At 43.6% G+C, this 18,594-nt stretch overlaps 1 protein-coding gene across 3 annotated transcripts in view; it reads left to right on the top strand.

Moving 5' to 3' along the window:
- Positions 1-18,594, top strand: part of GRAMD2B (GRAM domain containing 2B) — a 104,526-nt gene that overhangs the window by 69,594 nt on the left and 16,338 nt on the right. For all 3 annotated transcript variants that reach the window (XM_082836999.1, XM_082836998.1, XM_082837000.1), the window contains exons 2-5: positions 10,816-10,935; positions 13,821-13,932; positions 15,993-16,059; positions 17,171-17,274. In XM_082836999.1, coding sequence (XP_082693125.1) covers positions 10,816-10,935; positions 13,821-13,932; positions 15,993-16,059; positions 17,171-17,274 — 403 coding nt within the window. The remainder of the gene's footprint in view (positions 1-10,815; positions 10,936-13,820; positions 13,933-15,992; positions 16,060-17,170; positions 17,275-18,594) is intronic.

The following is an 18,594-nucleotide window of genomic DNA, read 5'->3' as shown; positions in this document are numbered from 1 at the left end:
TTTCTGAAGATATTAATTAGAAGGTTTGGGGGTTTTGTTTTTCTTGTTTGCTTGTTTGTTTTCTTCTGTTTTCTGAAGTCAGTTTTCTAAGGGTTTTACTTTCTTGTTAGTTTATCTTGGTCTTTTCTTTAAGACTTCAGATTTTCTTCAAGGGTCTGGCAATCCTTTGCTGTCATTTCATATTTAAGAATGAGGGACTAGAGGGAAAAAATAAGGGATTAGAGTAGTTTTGGAAGAATATGAATAGGGAGTTGGTACTTAGCTTGGGACCACTTTATTCAAAATGGAAGGAAGAGAAGGGATTTACTCTGGAGTTCCAGCCCCCTTCTTAGGTACCCTGATTTTCTGCAGCTAAGTTATTCAGTTTTTTAATTGACAACCCTTCTGATATGTTTTCCTCACAAGCTAAGTAGCTGACTGTCTGCCATTTGTGTCTTGAGGATGGGGGTGTGGGCAAGGTGAGTGGTGGGCAGAAATTTCTCTCACACACACCTTTAATTTAGTCTAACGTTTTCGGCAACTTCTTACATCGTCCTCCTATAGCACCTTATTGGACTCTGTCAAACAGATCAGTATTCTCTTATCTTCCACTTATACCCAAATTCTGAAATACAGCTTCCTCTGCTTTGCTGCATGAGTTAATATTTACTTTCTACTTTCCATTTTTCAGAAATTTGGGAAAATTACTCTTCTGCTGATGGTTTCCCACCATAATTGTAAGCAGGATTACTACTTCTTTTATAAATCCTCATCTTAACAGGCCTCGGAAAGGAGAGGCAAACATCTGTGCTCCTGTTCTCCATCCTGGACTGGGAAGCCTGTTGGGTTTTCATCACAGGTTTTGACAAAACCAAAGAATACTGTGTTTTCGGCATTCCTTTTTTAAAAAATCTGCCAGTAGGCCTATCAAGAGAAACTTAATTTGTCATTAACATTTTTATTTTAACGTTATGCTGGGCCCTAATATCCATTTAACTTTTCTAAATGTTTATTTATTTAAAAAGTCAATTCTAGGATATTGCCAAGAATTGGTGATGCAGTTATAAGAATTGTTTTCCCTGAATGTTTCAATCAGCAACGCATTAGAAAAATTGGCAAAATGTACATACGAACAGCTAATTTACAAAACAGGAAATAAAAAACACTCTTAAATATAAGAAAATACACTCAACCTTACTCATCAGGAGAGAGATGTAAATCAAAACTATAATGGGACTTTTTTTTTTACCTCTTAGATACGTAGAGATCAAAAAGTTTAACACTAATCATTGGTAAAATTGTAATTCTATGTGCTAGGTACTCTGCTAAGCACTCTGAATTGTTTTTTGGGTTTTTTAAAAATATTTATTTCATTTATTTTTTCCTTTTATTTATTTACTTATTTTTTGCTGCGTCAGGACTTAGTCGCCGCACACAGGATCTTTTTCATTACGGCTCGCGGTCTGCTCGGGTTTCTCTCTAGTTGCAGCACGTGGGCTTCTCTCTAGTTGTGGCGTGCGGGTTTTCTCTTTCTAGTTGTGGCGCACAGGCTCCAGAGTGCGTGGGCTCTCTAGTTGAGGTGCACGAGCTCAGTAGTTGTGGCGCACTGGCTTAGTTGCCCCGCAGGATGTGGGATCTTAGTTCCCCGACCAGGGATCGAATCCACGTCCCCTGCATTGGAAGGTGGATTCTTTACCACTGGACCACAGGGGAGTCCCTGAATTGTTTTTTAAGTGTAACACTTTAGTAAGAATGTGTAAACACTGCTACATATTATGGGTGTGGGTCACAAAACCTTTTACTACAGGCAATTTGGCAGTAACTATAAATTTTTCTTTAATTTGTGTACATTTTAACACAGCAGTTCCATTTCCAGGAAGTTATCCTAGGGAAATATTCACACATAATAAAACATAAGGACATATGTCACATAAGGACATTCTTTGCAGTGTTGTCTGTATTAGTGATAAGACTGAAATCACCTAAATGCCCATCAATAAGGAACTGGTTAAATTTTGTAAGCCATTACAGTGGAACTCTATGCAGTCATTAAAAAGAACAAGGAAGCTCTATGGTACTAATAGGGAAAGAACACCAAGTTAGTTTCAAAAAAGGGGGCGGGGGGGTGTCTAGAATAACATGCTATCACTTGTGCTTAAAAGTACACTCATATGCATTCAGACTCCCTGGAAGTACACACAGGAGCTGGGAACAGTAGGTGCCTCTGGAGAGAAACAGGGCCAGCATAAGACAGGGGTGGGTAGAAGGGAGATTTGTTTTTCCGTTTGTAACTTTTGAATTGTGTCGTTGTGCTTCTAGTACCTATTCAGAAATAAATATGCAGATCAATAAATACAATGTAAAATTTCCAAAGATATCCTTATATCAGAATTGTAAATGAAAGACTGTTCTTCCTGATTTAGAAAAATCTAGCTGGGAGACTGAGCCGACTTTGCAGTTGGAGAGGCTTAGGGGTCTTGGAGAGGTCCTGGTCTCTATCACCAGTTCCTGCACCTTCTGCACCCCATTCTGCTTCCTGCTTTTGGTAACTGTGTTGTCTCTGTTTCTACTATGGCTGCTGTGCAGCAGCCCCCAGAGTCCTCCTCTGTCCCTATAGCCCATCTCTCAGCTTCCCAAGTATTGCCACCCTTGCCTGCCAGCCAGGGAGCCACCAAGTGGGCAGCACACCAAAAACAAGAGTCTTTCAGGCTACAGATCTTGGCGAGTCCAGGTGCAGCCTAGTTTTCAGTACAGGGTTTCCATCCCATTTCCAGGATTTTATCTTCTGGGGATCCTCTGGTGAAACATATCCTATCTTCAAGTCACTTCTTAACCTTTGTTGGTCAAGACTGTGGTTTTGAGTAATGATAATCAGGGAGTTTTTTAAATGATAGTGGGTGTAAAACTATCTCACTGGTACTACCGTAAAGGAGTTTAGTGACCTTTTTTATGCCTAAGCTTAGACTAATTTAACTTGAAGGTAGACAAGCACAGGTTTATCACTGTAACTAGGAAGGAGCACAGCTTCCTGGACTGAACCACAGTGAGGCACTTGTTTGCATTTACCTGAAATACAGCTTATTCACTCACCTGAGATAGAACCTAATTATCACTTACACGTGATGATGCCTGAGTACAACACATCTTCAACAGGAGAGGCAAAGGGCCTGGGAGATGGATACGACAGAACAGAGGAGTGTTGAGTTTACTCTAACTCAGAGAGACTCTTTTCAGGAGGAATGATAGTTGACCCCATGTAAGAATTCTAATTCTGAAAAATTGTGAAATCTGAATCAAGTCATCACCAGACTAATCACGTCTAGGAAGTGAGGAATATTGGACTGTTGATAGGGATCGTCCAACCTGTTTTTTATTTATAGATTGTGGTGCAACAGTGTGTGGCAGTGTCTTGTTGAAACCAGCACTTCCTAGCTGGTAATAAAAATGCTGTGGCCTAGTTGGTAAAGTCAGGCTTGGTTGGTATAAGTGTGTCTATCTCCCTGCTCTGAAATTCCTACTTAGGAGCTTTCAGGGCCCATAACTGGTGCTTACATCGGGTTGGAGATAGGAGAAGAAATAACCTGCCAAAGCCAAGTGAAGGTGGATCCCGTGTTCCCAGCATCTTCTGCTGCTTCTATGCTTCCTTAAAACTGTCACTCATTTTTTTAAATAAATTTATTTATTTTACTTATTTATTTTTGGCTGCGTTGGGTCTTCGTTGCTGTGAGCGGGCTGTCTCTAGCTGCGGCGAGCGGGGTTACTCTTCGTTGCAGTGCACGGACTTCTCATTGCGTTGGCTTCTCTTGTTGTAGAGCACGGGCTCTAGGCGTGTGGGCTCAGTAGTTGTGGTTCACGGGTTCTAGAGCGCAGGCTCAGTAGTTGTGGCTCATGGGCTTAGTTGCTCCGTGGCATGTGGGATCTTCCCGGACCAAGGCTCGAACCCGTGTCCCCTACATTGGCAGGCGGATTCTTAACCACTGCACCACCAGGGAAGCCCCCAAGCTGATTTATTTTCATGACATAAGTGAGATCTGTTATTTCATCTCCCTTGTCAATGAGAGTTCAGCTTCACTGCCAGTAACTTTAAAGTTACTGAGAGGCCTTGCAAAAGTGGTCTGTTCCTTCTCCTATGCCCTCCTCACTCAAACACAGGTGAGCCTCTGCTCTTCGGATCCTAGCAGTTTCAGTTTGCTGCCAACAAGACCTCTGTGATAGGGGTGCTCCAGGAATCATCTCGCCTGTGTTGGTAATTAACTTTCTTGAGTTCCGTAGCATCTTTGAGTAAACAAAAACCTAAAGTTGAATCGGCCCATTGATGAATTTCACTTCTGTTTTGGATGCCGCACAATTAATCCCACATCAGTCAACACTAATAAATGACCACACTGAGCAAAATGCTGAGCTGAGTGCTGTGGAAAAAAAAACAGAAGTTCCCTGCTTCTCGTAGTTGGATCATTAATTGATGAGGGGTCTAGTGAGTTATAGAGCCAGCAGCAGCAGAGCTGAGGTGATGGGATGGGAGGCTCTGTGGAGCTTGTGCCCGCTGGGGAGGGCTTTCCAGGGCAGAACCAGTGCTAGAGACCAGGAGCCAGTCTAGGGAAGAGAAAGGTGGAGACTCTGTACATCATCGGATGAATGGATAAAGAAGATGTGGCACATATATACAACGGAATATTACTCAACCATAAAAAGAAATGAAATTGAGTTATTTGTAGTGAGGTGGATGGACCTAGAGTCTGTCATACAGAGTGAAGTAAGTCAGAAAGAGAAAGACAAATACCGTATGCTAACACATACATATGGAATCTAAGGCGAAAAAAAGTGTCATGAAGAACCTAGGGGTAAGACGGGAATAAAGACACAGACCTACTAGAGAATGGACTTGAGGATATGGGGAGGGAGAAGGGTAAGCTGTGACAAAGAGAGTGGCATGGACATATATACACTACCAAACGTAAAATAGATAGCTAGTGGGAAGCAGCCGCATAGCACAGGGAGATCAGCTCGGTGCTTTGTGACTGCCTGGAGGGGTGGGATAGGGAGGGTGGGAGGGAGGGAGACGCAAGAGGGAATAGATATGGGAACATATGTATATGTATAACTGATTCACTTTGTTATAAAGCAGAAACTAACACACCATTGTAAAGCAATTACACTCCAATAAAGATGTTAAAAAAAAAAGTCATTTTAATGTGCACATACCTGAATGCTCTGTCATTGAAAGACATTGTGTGGGTGGGTTGACCTAGAGTCAGTGCTAAGCTAGGGGCGCTGCATCAGGACCACCCACTTGGTGAGGGCTGAGTGCCCAGCACTGCACACAAGTGCCTGGCCAGGAAGGGCGGGGCAAGGAGGGGCTGAAATCCAGCCACTTCGCTTCCTCTGCTCCTTGGTGCTGGGCTCTTTCTGCCCAGAGCAAGAGGCACCATTTCTCTGCCAAGTCCTGTGTCAGTAGGGCTACATCCAGACAGCACCTTTTCATGAGTGCTTCTGGCCGGGCATGGCTCTTCCTGAGTCTTCAAGGGTGCTGTGCAGGACAGCTACCGTGCTGCCTCTAAGTCTGAATCTGACCCTGCATAGCATAGAATTGCGTAAATATTTGAATGAATGCTGAGGTGGATTATTGAAGTTACACACGCACTTCATCTCCCCACTTAAAGAGGGACTCGAGTGGATTTCTTTTTCTTTTTTTTTGTGGTTTATTGTATTTCAATTTACTTGACTAGTTTGTGGAAACTTGTTGAAGAGATTTTCTGATTTACTTTTTTTTAACCTTTTTTTCCCTTGAAGTATAATTTACAATGTTGTATTAGTTTCAGGTGTACAGCAAAGTGATTCAGATATATATATATGTACGTTTTCAGATTCTTTTCTGTTATAGGTTGTTATAAGATATTGTGCTATACAGTAGGTCCGTGTTGTATACTGTATACTGTGCTATACAGTAGGTCCGTGTTGTTTATCTATATTATATATAGTAGTGTGAATCTGTTAATCCCAAACTCCTAATTTATCTCCACCACCCACCCCTCTGCTCCTACTGCTATCCCCTTTGGTAACCATAAGTTTATTTTCTGTCTGTGAGTCTGTTTCTGTTTTGTAAATAAGTTCATTTGAGTGGATTTCTTTTTCTTTTTTTTGGGGTTTATTGTTTTCAATTTACTTGACTGGTTTGTGGAAACTTTTTTTTTTGTTTTGAAAAACCTATTTACTTTTCCAAATATTATTCCAAATACATGCTTTACAGGCTACTATGGGTCAGAAACATTCTGTAGAAGAAATTATTTTGATAGACATTGGAAATAATTTTACTAGAAGCTCATATTTATCTAGATGTGGCTATGTTCCACAGGAAGATTTTGACGTCTAAGGTGCAAAGACAAAATGACTGTGGCTTTTCTTGCCACTCAGAATATTGACAATCTTCCCTTAGAGCCTACTCTTTTTTTTTTAATATCAAAATCTAATAAGCCAAATTTATTCAAGAAAAGTTATATCCATTTTCCTTTAACCTTCTTAATCTACCAAGGACAGTAACTTATGTAAAAGCATGCCTGTTTTTTCCTTTAGAGCTTCTTTTTTCTTTTTTTAATTGGAGTATAATTTCTTTACAATGTTGTGTTAGTTTCTGCTGTACAATGAAGTGAATCAACCACATGCATACCTATATCCCCTCCCTCTTGCCCCCTCCCCCACACACCACGTCCCACCCATCCAGGTCATCACAGAGCACCGAGCTGAGCTTCCTGTGCTTTATAGCATGTTCCCACTAGCTATCTATTTTATGCATGGTAGTGTATATATGTCAATCCTAATCTCCCAATTCGGCCCACCCTCACCTTCCCACCCTGTGTCCACATGTCCATTCTCTACATCTGCATCTCTATTCCTGCCCTGCAAATAGGTTCATCTGTACCATTTTTCTAGATTCCACATATACATGTTAATATACGATATTTATTTTTCTCTTTCTGGCTTAGTTCACTCTGTATGACAGACTCTAGGTCCATCCACATCTCTACAAATGACCCAATTTTGTTCCTTTTTATGGCTAATATTCCATTGTATGTATGTGCCACATCTTCTCTATCCATTCATCTGTCTGTGGACATTTAGGTTATTTCCATGTCTTGGCTATTGTAAATAGTGCTGCAGTGAACATTGGGGTACATGTGTCCTTCTGAGTTATGGTTTTCTCAGGGTATATGCCCAGTAGGGGCATTGCTGTGTCATATGGTAGTTGTATTTTTAGTTTTTTAAGGAACCTCCATACTGTTCTCCGTAGTGCCTGTATCAGTTTACATTCCCACCAATAGTGTAAGACGGTTCCCTTTTCTCCACACCCTCTCCAGCATTTGTTGTTTGTAGATTTTTGATGATGGCCATTCTGACTGGTGTGAGGTGATAACTCACTATAGTTTTGATATGCATTCCTCTAATAATTAGTGATATTGAGCATCCTTTCATGTGCCCCTTGGCCATCTGTATGTCCTCCTTGGAGAGATGTCTATTTAGGTCTTCTGCCCATTTTTTGATTGGGTTGTTTGTTTTTTTGATACTGAGCTCCATGAGCTGTTTGTATATTTTGGAGATTAATCCTTTGTTGCTTCCTTTGCAATTATTTTCTCCCATTCTGAGGGTTGTCTTTTTGTCTTTTTTATGGTTTCCTTTGCTGTGCAAAAGCTTTTAAGTTTAATTAGGTCCCATTTGTTTATTTTGCTTTTATTTTCATTACTCTAGGAGGGGGGTAAAAAAAGATCTTGCTGTGGTTTATGTCAAAGACTGTTTTTCCTATGTTTTCCTCTAAGAGTTTTATAGTGTCTGGTCTTCGATTTAGGTCTTTAATCCATTTTGAGTTGTTTTTGTTTTTGTTTTTTGTGGTAAGCGGCCCTCTCACTGCTGTGGCCTCTCCCGTTGCGGAGCACAGGCTCCGGACACGCAGGCTCAGCGGCCATGGCTCACGGGCCCAGCCGCTCTGCGGCATGTGGGATCCTCCCGGACCGGGGCACGAACCCGTGTCCCCTGCTTCGGCAGGCGGACTCTCAACCACTGCGCCACCAGGGAATCCCCGAGTTTATTTTTGTGTATGGTGTTAGGTAGGTGTTAGGTGTTAGTTGGGTGTCAAGTAGACAGTATACTGACCTTTAGAAGTAGGGCTCCAATGGACAAGGGGGTGGAGGATTGTCAAGCATCAGAATGAATTCAACTTAAGAACAAACTGGCTCTGATCCCAGCCAACCCCAAAGTCTAGCCAGAGGCCCATTAGAAATAAATGCAAATTGTAGTATCACTTATACAAGGTTGTGCCACTCTACACTGTTAAATCTAATCAATCCACGTTAAAGCTAAGCACACTCCCATTATTAGCTCAGTCCTCACCGTATCCCATTTCTATGAAGGCTCCTGTGGAAACTTTTTAAAGAGATTTTCTGATTTACTTTTTTTTATAACATTTTTTTTTCTTGAAGTATAGTTAATTTACAGTGTTGTGTTAGATTCAGGTGTACAGCAAAGTGATTCAGAGATATAGCTATATATATACACACACATATATGTGTACTTTTTCAGATTCTTTTCCATTATGGGTTATTACAAGATACCGAACATAGTTTCCTGTGCTGTACAGTAGGTGCGTGTTGTTTATTTTATGTATAGTAGTGTGAATCTGTTAATCCCAAACTCCTAATTTATCTCCACCACCCACCCCTCTGCCCCCACTGCCCCCACTGCCATCCCCTTTGGTAACTGTAAGTTTATTTTCTATGTCTGTGAGTCTGTTTCTGTTTTGTAAATAAGTTCACTTGAGTGGATTTCTTATGCTTTTGAAGAATAGGAGTAATGTGTGTGTCTTGGGGGATAGAGGGAAAAGGCAGGGATGTGCTCAAAGGGCCCTTAACAGTTCTATAATTCTTGGAGTCCATAAATTAAATTAAATTCTTGGAGTCCATAAAGTTGATATTAAAATAAATCTTCTAGGGCTTCCCTGGTGGCACAGTGGTTGAGAGTCCGCCTGCCGATGCAGAGGACACGGGTTCGTGCCTGGTCTGGGAAGATCCCACATGCCGCAGAGCGGCTGGGCCCGTGAGCCATGGCCACTGAGCCTGCGCGTCCAGAGCCTGTGCGCCACAACGAGAGAGGCCACAACAGTGAGAGGCCCGCGTACCACAAAAAAATATAAATAAATAAATAAACAAAATAAATCTTCTATTTTAAACCAAAGCAATGTTTTCATTTTAATGTTTCAAGGCTTTCCATGTACCTTTTATCACATAATGCAATTCAGTTATGTACTGAGTCCTTTTAATGTACATAAGTGCTTTAAGTACTTTGAAAAGAACTGAAGAAATAGAAGGTTGGGCCTATGTCCTCAGATGTTAACCTACCTAGAAAAGGAGAAATGCAGAATGAGAGTATCAACCACTCGTAGGGATTATTACTTGGATAACTTGTCAGACATACCTGGTTTTGATTTTGACACGACAGTAGGACTCCCAATGTGGGCTGGAATTTCCATGCGCTGTGAAAAGTGGTAAGCAAGCAACCACAAAGGTTCAAGTAACCAATAACATTTCCTGCCTGCGAGGTTTTTTGCAGGTGAAGATACCAAATGGGTGGTAAGTTAGGATTAAAATTAGCTAAAGTGTCACAGCAATGCTGTCTTCCTTTACACTCAGCCACCATGGAGTTCTCATGGTCTAGAAGTATGTTTTGTGAGTCCTCTGCTGTGCAGGCTGACACCAAAGAAGGTCTGATCCATGCTACCACCTTGTGTTCTCCCTGGCCACATTCCTTCCTCTCCTTCCGTGTTGAAATGGTTTCCCCTGATCCCGAGACTGAGGGAGCTCACCTGTGTCCACTGCACTGGCCGTCCTCCATCTGTTAATGGTTCAGCGTGCTGACCCTCTGACTTACTGTCTCCTCTACTCCCTTTTTCACCAAGGTCAGACCTAGTTTTCCAAAAGCCTACTGAGTGCGATTATATACCCGCACTATCCTAGACCTCGTGGTCAGTATAAAAAAATCAATGAGATTCTTCTCCCCAGCCTGGGGCTCCCACACTGAAGAGCTAGTAAGAGGGCTCGGAGGATAGATGCGTGGCTGGGGGGTGGATGGATGCGAAGAAAGAAAATATGAGAATGGGCATGTACACAAAGGCCTCTCGGATGGGCAGACCTGAGTTTGAATCCCAACTCAGACAGGTACTAGTTCTGCAAACTCGGGCAAGAAATTCGCTATGTGAGAGCCTCAGATTCCTAGTCTGTGAAATGGGAGTAATAATTCCCACCTAGCCTGGGTGGTGGTGCGGATTAGAGAGTGTAATTGCTGAGAGAAGCGCTTGGTGAAATTAGCAAGCACCCAAACCAGGACCTATATAGCTAAAACAAAAGATGATAAGTGACGTAAGTGCAAACAAACGGGGTGGGAGCGCCCAGCAGAAAGGCTCACAGCTGGCAGGAGGCCGCACGTGAGCTCGTGCACAGGTCAGGGGCCCTCCCAGCTTCTGGGTGATCTTCCACCTCCATGCTGGGCTGGGCAGAGCCAGGCAGCGCAGGGCCCACGGGCCGCATACCTGGGAGCCGGAAAGTCCCTGCAAAGTTGGACGTTTACCTGCACATAAACCTGCACGTGTATCTGAAGCAGGCATGACCCAGAGCTCCACCCCCTGGGGCACCAGCTGAGGGGGTAGAATGGAGGGATGGAAAGGGCACCGCTGTCCTTGTTGACTTCAGCCAGTCCCGGGCATTGAAAGTCATTCCACTCTCCAGAAAGCGAGGTCACGTCATCGTTTTTCCCTCCTCCCCACTCTGGATATCTAAGGTGAAGTGTTTTCTCCAGCTCAGAGGCTGAGAATGGTGTGGAGGAGAAAAAGAAGGTCTGCAGGTCGCCAGCAGCCCTGTCCCCTGCTCTGTCCAGCGAGACCGAGTCCGCAGACCCGAAGAGAATCATTTCCCTGCGGTGAGTCCTCACCTTGACTCTGTTCTTTTGGCCTTTCGGGGAGGAGGGGTTGCTGGGAGGAGCTGGTGTTTCTAGTTTTATGGTGATGGTTAACAGTGAAGATCTCCTACAAGCAGATGACACCCCTGAGAAAGAAGTGGGGTGTTTTTCCTTGACATCCAGGCACTGGCACCTGCCTTCCTTTCTCAGCTCTTCCCGCCAGCCTCTCTTCTCCTTCCCACTGCAGCCTTCTGCAGAATTTCTGCCCCTTTCTGAAAGCACTGATTTTGCTACCTGATAAAGCCGGGGTGGGCCCCTCTCTGGCATGGAGTTAGAAGCACCTGGAAAGGCTGCCAGGGTTGCTGCTGAGGCCACCCAGGTTGGATTGTCTGCTCGGCCTGTGGGTGTGCACACCTGCTGTCTCACTTTCCTGGCAGCCACGGAAAAGAGCGGAGGGAATCCCTGCCTGGGATCCCCGGGCGGGGTGTGCACATCTCCCTGGGCTGCCCATTTCCTGGGGCCGGTGCTGGAAGCCGGGCTCAGTTTGGTCGTGGGGCTGTGAGGGGACAGGCGGTTTGAGATGTGGAGCTCTGGTCCCCGTCACTCTCAGGGGCACCAATTATGTGCTTGCTTTCACTTGGAAGGAAGAAGGAGGAACTTCAAGTTGCTTTTGTTCCCTTAAAAGAGAATGGTTAATTAAGCCAGTGATCAGTTACAGGTAACTGTGGCCATTTATCCACACCAAATGGAGGAGTAATAGCTCTCCTCCCCATATTAGAACTGTCAGAACTCCTACCTTCTACGTCTTCTGTCCTCTGCTAAAGGATGATTAAATAACTCCTGCTTTTCCCTTCCTTCCTGGCTACCCGGCCCACGGCTTCTCTGCAAATCTATACGTCACTCAGGACCAAGCATAAGTCTTCACGCTGCCCCCAGATTTTTCTATTCTGACTATCACTCCCAATTCTGTCTCCATCTTTTCTGCATGACTGTTTTGATGCATCTCACTTTTTTTTTTTTTTTTTTTTTTGCGGTACGCGGGCCCCCCACTGTTGTGGTCTCTCCCGTTGCTGAGCATAGGCTCCGGACGCACAGGCCCAGCGGCCATGGCTCACGGGCCCAGCCGCTCCGCGGCATGTGGGATCTTCCCAGACCGGGGCACGAACCCGTGTCCCCTGCATCGGCAGGCGGACTCTCAACCACTGCGCCACCAGGGAAGCCCCAATTCTGAATTTCTGAATAAAAATGTTTTGCACTAGGTTTCAGGTCCTGCTCATAGTCATCTGTATGAAGTGAGACTAACACAGTTGAAAAGATACAAAGAAAGAATGCATGTAAATAAGCATGCCTCCCACCCCTACCTCAGAGCCAATGCTGTGCAGACAAGCCCTTCTACTTGTGTCTCTTGAAATCATCAAGGGTACAGCTGCCCTTTTGTCACATTTGCTTACAGTCCATTGTTCTTCAGAAGGTCTGATCATTGCCTTGACAGTACCATTAACATACATTAATTTGAATCAGTAGAGGTGATAAATTCAAATTAGTGGCTAGTATAAATAATAGGTAATTTGACATTTGTAAAAACAATTTTATTTTCAAGTAGAGTACAAATGTCTACTCCTAGTTTTTTTTAAAAAGTAATTCCTAGAATTCTAAAGAAATTTATATCTGTGAATTGGTTCAGTGGCCAGTAACTGAATCCAAATCTCTGTGCCTTGAATTGATGAGAGATATTTTGCCTCTGGTTTGAGCACTGTGGACTCAAAACTGTTGCGGGCAGCAGAGGCCTGGGACATCACATAGTCAGTCTCTTCACAGCTGAGAAAGCCAGAGTCCAAAGTCTCTCTAACTTCATTTCTGTCCCTCTGTCACACCCGTATGCCACCCAAATTGCTTAAGAGTCTTCTTAAATTCACTTTGAACCAAACATTATTTTAACTGAGCCTCATTCTATAGAATCCTATCGTGGAATCATGAATTTCATGTGCCATTTTTTCCCCCCAATAAACAGAAAAAAATCTACATAATTGTATCACAAAATTTTTCCATGTGTATACCTCTAAAAATCATGCATGCATTCCACTTTGAAATGGCTGGGTTTCGCTGTACGGTTAAAGATGCAAATTCTACTCAAAGGAAGAGTCAGGACTAGAATCACCTTGGAAAGAAATCCGGGAGCTCTGACCTCTGCCCTTATGAGAACAAAGGAAGGACTTCCAGACATGTTCTTTTTTTATCCTGATTTTACTTCTATTTTCCCACTCTGGGATGTTCTGTCTCTCTTTCCCCCATACCCAATTCCTGCTCATCCTGTTAGGCCCAGTGTATTAAGCCCTCACTGACCTGCTGGTCTCTTCTCTTACCTCCTGTTGGACTTAACTGTCTCTATACCACCTCCTAACGCCTATGATATGTATTGTTTTGATGCTACATCGTGTACTGCCTTTTTAGAAAGATGCTTGATATGCGCACAGGTTCCTTAAGGATAAGGACTGTCTTGTGCGCCCCGAGGCATTTAACATTACGCCTCTCTCAATTGACACTTGTTAAGTATTCACAGAATTCTGGATTGAACTATAGCTGCAGTTTCAATAATCAGCCTCCAGGACTCCTCTTTATACTGCTTAAAATACTTTTGAGATGATATAATTACTTTCACAGCTCAATCGATACTTCTCCGTTCCAAAAGGTACGGTTTCTTCAGTTTGGGATCCCGCCTGCTGGAATCACCCCGTCTCCCACACCGTGTCCTTAGAGTCTTGAGGGATTATCGATGTCTAGAAGAGAAAAATCAATGTCAGGCTTTCTTGTGAGCTGGTATAATAATCAAGATGTATTACACTGTATACAATTAATGGTAGCGTAAAAAATTCATCTTACGGACTTCTTGGATTTTCTTTCCTCAGGTCGAAATCCAGTTTTGATGGTGCCTCTTTAGCAAGTGAGAAGAATGACTGTAAAACAGAAAGCAAGAATGACTCTAAGATTGAAAGGAAAAAGGCCTCATCTTCCAGCCAGGTAATTTGGGAATGAAATGTGTATTGTCTCAGAGGGTGACAGAAGCATTGAAGCCAATGGGAAGAGGGAACGCAAGGGTCAGGACTAAGGTAGGCACAGATTTTAGAGAATCAGGAAGAAAGGACCGGCTGCAGTTCCCTCGGGCGAGCTTTCATCAACATTATATTTCACAGCTGACCATGCGGCACATGCAGAGGGGCAGTGAGTACTGAGAGTCATGTGCTTGTCTAATAATTAGCGGAGACCAGGAGAGGTGTGACATCCTTGCACTACAATTAAAGAGTGTGATAAGGCACCTGTGTGAATAGAAGGCTTCCCAACTGCACACAGAGGAGGAAAACCTGGGAACAGGGTCATGATTCTTCTTTGGAAGCAGTTTGGGGTCTGCTTCAAAATACACCCAGATGGGTAACAAAGCCCAGTTCTGTGTCATAGAGTATGACATACTTACTGGGGCCAACAGTTTGGGGCTTTTTGACACTTCACTCCTAAAATACTTGAATATGTATCTCCTAAGAACTAGAACAAGAAACTGTTGGCTCACCCAAGAAATTTAACTAAATAGTAAATATACAAAAATATTACTAATATAAAATCCATTTTCGATTTCCACAATTGTCCCAGTAGTGAATGTCCTTTATAAAGACTTTTTGCTCCCCCTCTCTAGAATCCAGTTGAACCATGCATTGCATTTATTTGTCATGTCACCTTTAATTTAGATCAGTCCCTACCTTTTTTAAAATTTTATTTTTATTAATTTCACATTTTTGAAGACTCCATGGCCCAGGATATTTTTAAATCAAGCATGCAACCAATGCTCACTGTAGCCATTAAAAAGAAGATCTCGGCAAAGCCCTGATAGAACACCTAGCTTTAATCAAGGAAACTTTCTGGATGCAAGATGTACTCCAAGGAAGCAGCATGAGCTAACCTACTTTATGTGAGGTGTTCGTCTATAAACGAGTTGACTTGAGGGGACCATCTGTCATACGCGTGACCTGTCTGAAGCTCTTCTTTATGGCAATAGTAGGGCCATTTCTGCCACTGAGACTACTCCTACTTTGGGTAATGCATCATCAAGGGCCAACTTGTGGTATCTCTCTGTTCCGCTCATAAGACTCTGCCTGCTAGGATGCTTTTGAAGAAAAGTGGTCCTGTGGATGGAGGACCCAGCTCTACCTCTTAGTAGCTGTGTGGAGCCAGTTAAGTCGCTCATAATCCCTGAGGCACAGGGTCCTGAACTGACATCAGTTCCCAGGTTACTGTGGGGCTGGGGGTGGTGTTTTATGAAAGCATTTTACAAACTGTAAATTGCCGTCTATACATTGTTGTCACAAGTGGAAACAGATGAAAATGAAGTGATTTGCAGCATTTCAGACTCTTGGGCCTTCTACCTCCCTGGAGAGTTACGTCTTTCGTGTGAAATCCTACTTGTCACCTCCCCCTGACACTGGTTAAGGGAACACCTTCACAACAGTAACAGTCACAGTGACAAACCGGAGACGTATTACCCCATTTAAGCCTTACGGCATCCCTCTGAGGCAGCTACTGGCACAGAAGAGAAAACTGGCCCAGAGAGGTTAAGTAACTAGGCCAGGATCACGTGCCACAGAAGAGGTGCAGCTAAAACTTAAACTCAGGGTAATCTGATACAGGGCTTTTAACCACTACCCTCTTCTGAGAGTACTCACTGGGACCTTTAGTGCCCTGGGATCCACTACGTGGTGAGATTTTATCTCATTTCTTATCAGGGACATCCTTGTCCAGCCACTTCTGCAGAAGGCTGACCACCAGCTACTTCACGATTATAGATATATATATGTCCAGTCAGCAAGTCACTAATCTTGTTGGAAAATGAAACCTTTGTGCCCTGCCTTCCACTGTTTTTCACTGAAGGGTTGGGTTGGGGACTATGAGATCAGGGAGAATGAACTCCTAAGATTCTCTGTTAAGATTCCCCTGTTAAGGGGAGATTTGTTACATAATTTAGATTGAAGTTAAAATTCGTGATGTTTGAGAAGAACAAGAGCGGTGATGCCTGTGTTTTGTCGTCCTTGTAGGACAAGGCAAACATGCACTTCCACAAGCTGTTTCTGGATGTCCCCACTGAGGAACCCCTGAGGCAAAGTAAGTTCTGACTTGGTTGACTTTGAAAAGATGCTAATTGGTTTGGGGGAAGAAAGAGTCTGGGGACTGAATCACCAAGGGGAATAGGTTTCTGAAAGTCATGATGTAACAATAACACCGACCTCACTCAGCTTTCACCCAGCACCTTGAAAGGTAAGGGAGTAGAATGGGAAAGTGACCTCCTCCATGTGATATCGAACCATCCAAGGGGATTCCAGAATGTCCTCGCCTTGCATACTCACTGCTGAAATGTGTTGTGATTGGATCGTGCTGAGATTTAAGATAGTAAGACCAGAGCAAGAGAGGCCACTAGAAGAAGACAACACAGGCCTAGGTGGACAAACATGTCAACCCCTGTGCTGCGCAGGGCTCAGTGGTCACACCTAAACACCTGGCCCAGCACGATGTTCAGCACCTGCTCCACTCCGCTGAGCGCATCTGGGGCCCAGGGTTCCATTCCAGCTTCCCTCAGTACACAAATGCTAAGGCAGCATGCTGGCTTCCTCCCACCATCTCCAAACAGGAAGGTGTGGGTCATGTGCTCTCCCCACAGTGAAACCATCTATTTCAAAAGGAGTCATTAGTGACCATACCAGGGTAGAAAGGGCAGCAGTGCCAACATTAGCACAAGGATGACACACCTTCCCCACACCTTCCCAAAGAGAGGAGTTTTTTTTTTTTTTCCCCCCGGTACGCGGGCCTCTCACTGTTGTGGCCTCTCCCGTTGCGGAGCACAGGCTCCAGATGCGCAGGCTCAGCGGCCATGGCTCACGGGCCCAGCCACTCCGTGGCATGTGGGATCTTCCTGGACCGGGGCACGAACCCGTGTCCCCTGCATTGGCAGGCGGACTCTCAACCACTGCGCCACCAGGGAAGCCCCTTGCCTTTCCATTTTGATGTTTATACTGAAGTTTGTAAGACTTGGAATTAAAAAACAAACTCTCATCTCCATAGCTTTATTCCACTAAAGATGACTGAAAAAGAGGTGAGAGATCTTTTGAGCGTGTGAGTGTGTTATCTCTGCGCATCTCTGAGTCACCAACATATATACACAATTTTCATTTTAAATGGAAATTCTAACATGATGTTATACCTGTATATATTTTCCCAGGTTTTACCTGTGCTCTACAGAAAGAAATATTATACCAGGGGAAGCTCTTTGTATCAGAAAACTGGATTTGTTTTCATTCCAAGGTCTTTGGAAAAGACACTAAGGTTGGTATAATTTTTCAGAAAGAAAGCTAATCCTGCATTTCCTTATATATTGTGACTATTAATTGTTTTAAATGTAGCAAGTCTATAAATATTTGTGTCATTATTATTCCTTTAGACCAAGTTTCCTTTACTATAGTTCCAAATACTACAGGTTCTAAATGCCTCTAGATAACCCAAACTTCCCTTTTTCCCTAAACAGCACTCTCTCATTCATTTCCTTATATATATATATATATATCTCCCACAATCCTACCTTAAATCCTTTTTACCAAGATGTCACAGGTACACTCTTAAAGTTTTTCATATGGAGAATGTGTCATAATTTGTTTCAAAGACATACGTTAAACCCAAAACAATTCTTTAAAGAAATCTGAATTTTACACCATATTCACAGTTACCATCAGAGATACCTAGGCAAACAGGCCTATACATAAGATACTTACTAGAGCTCACTTTGTCACCAGCACAAAATGAGCAGGATTTGGAGCATTTTAGGCCTGGTCTGGGGGAGTCACATACCCTCAGTCCCCGGTGAACACGGACATCTTTTCCTTCTCACTAAACACAGATTTGGGGGAGCAGAGGCCCACGATACCTGAGCCTTTAAGGAGGATAGCCTGAAGAAGTTGGCAGTTTTCCCAGGGCACCGCCTTCTAAAACGAGGCCCTTGGGACTTTGGCATGAGAAGGGAAAAACTAATTCCACCCCACTGACATTCTTTCCCTTTGAGCTGTGATGTCACATCACACAGTTCAGTCAGGCCACCAGAACAAAGTGGCAGAGAAACACCTGGGGTTTGCGTGACCTCAGTGAGTTTTTGTTTGTTTGTTTGCGGTACGCGGGCCTCTCACTGTTGCGGCCTCCCCCGTCACGGAGCACAGGCTCTGGACGCGCAGGCTCAGCGGCCATGGCTCACGGGCCCAGCCGCTGCGCGGCATGTGGGATCTTCCTATACCGGGGCATGAACCTGCATCCCCTGCATCGGCAGGCGGACTCTCAACCACTGCGCCACCAGGGAAGCCCTCAGTAAGATTTTAATCATTCTGACTCGTGATTATGAATAAGCAGCTTTTATACTCTTGAAGTTGCTGATTAAAAACTCCTTTTGTTTTGACTGGTAGATATATTTTATTTAAATATTCTCCCTAAAGCCACTGGCAGTCTTATAAATAAAGACCACTTAACAAATATAATGGAAATTCTTTATTTTGGTTTTGAGTCAGCAGACTAACATCAAACATGTAATTTTTATTGTACAGAGTTATGTTTAGATAAACATAGTTTAGATTCACAGTATTATTTGAATCAGTATAATGCAAA

This window comes from Leucopleurus acutus (assembly GCF_964270905.1).
Source record: "Leucopleurus acutus genome assembly, chromosome: 3".
NCBI classification, from domain to species: domain Eukaryota; kingdom Metazoa; phylum Chordata; class Mammalia; order Artiodactyla; family Delphinidae; genus Leucopleurus; species Leucopleurus acutus.
This window is presented reverse-complemented; position numbering and strand designations above follow the sequence as displayed.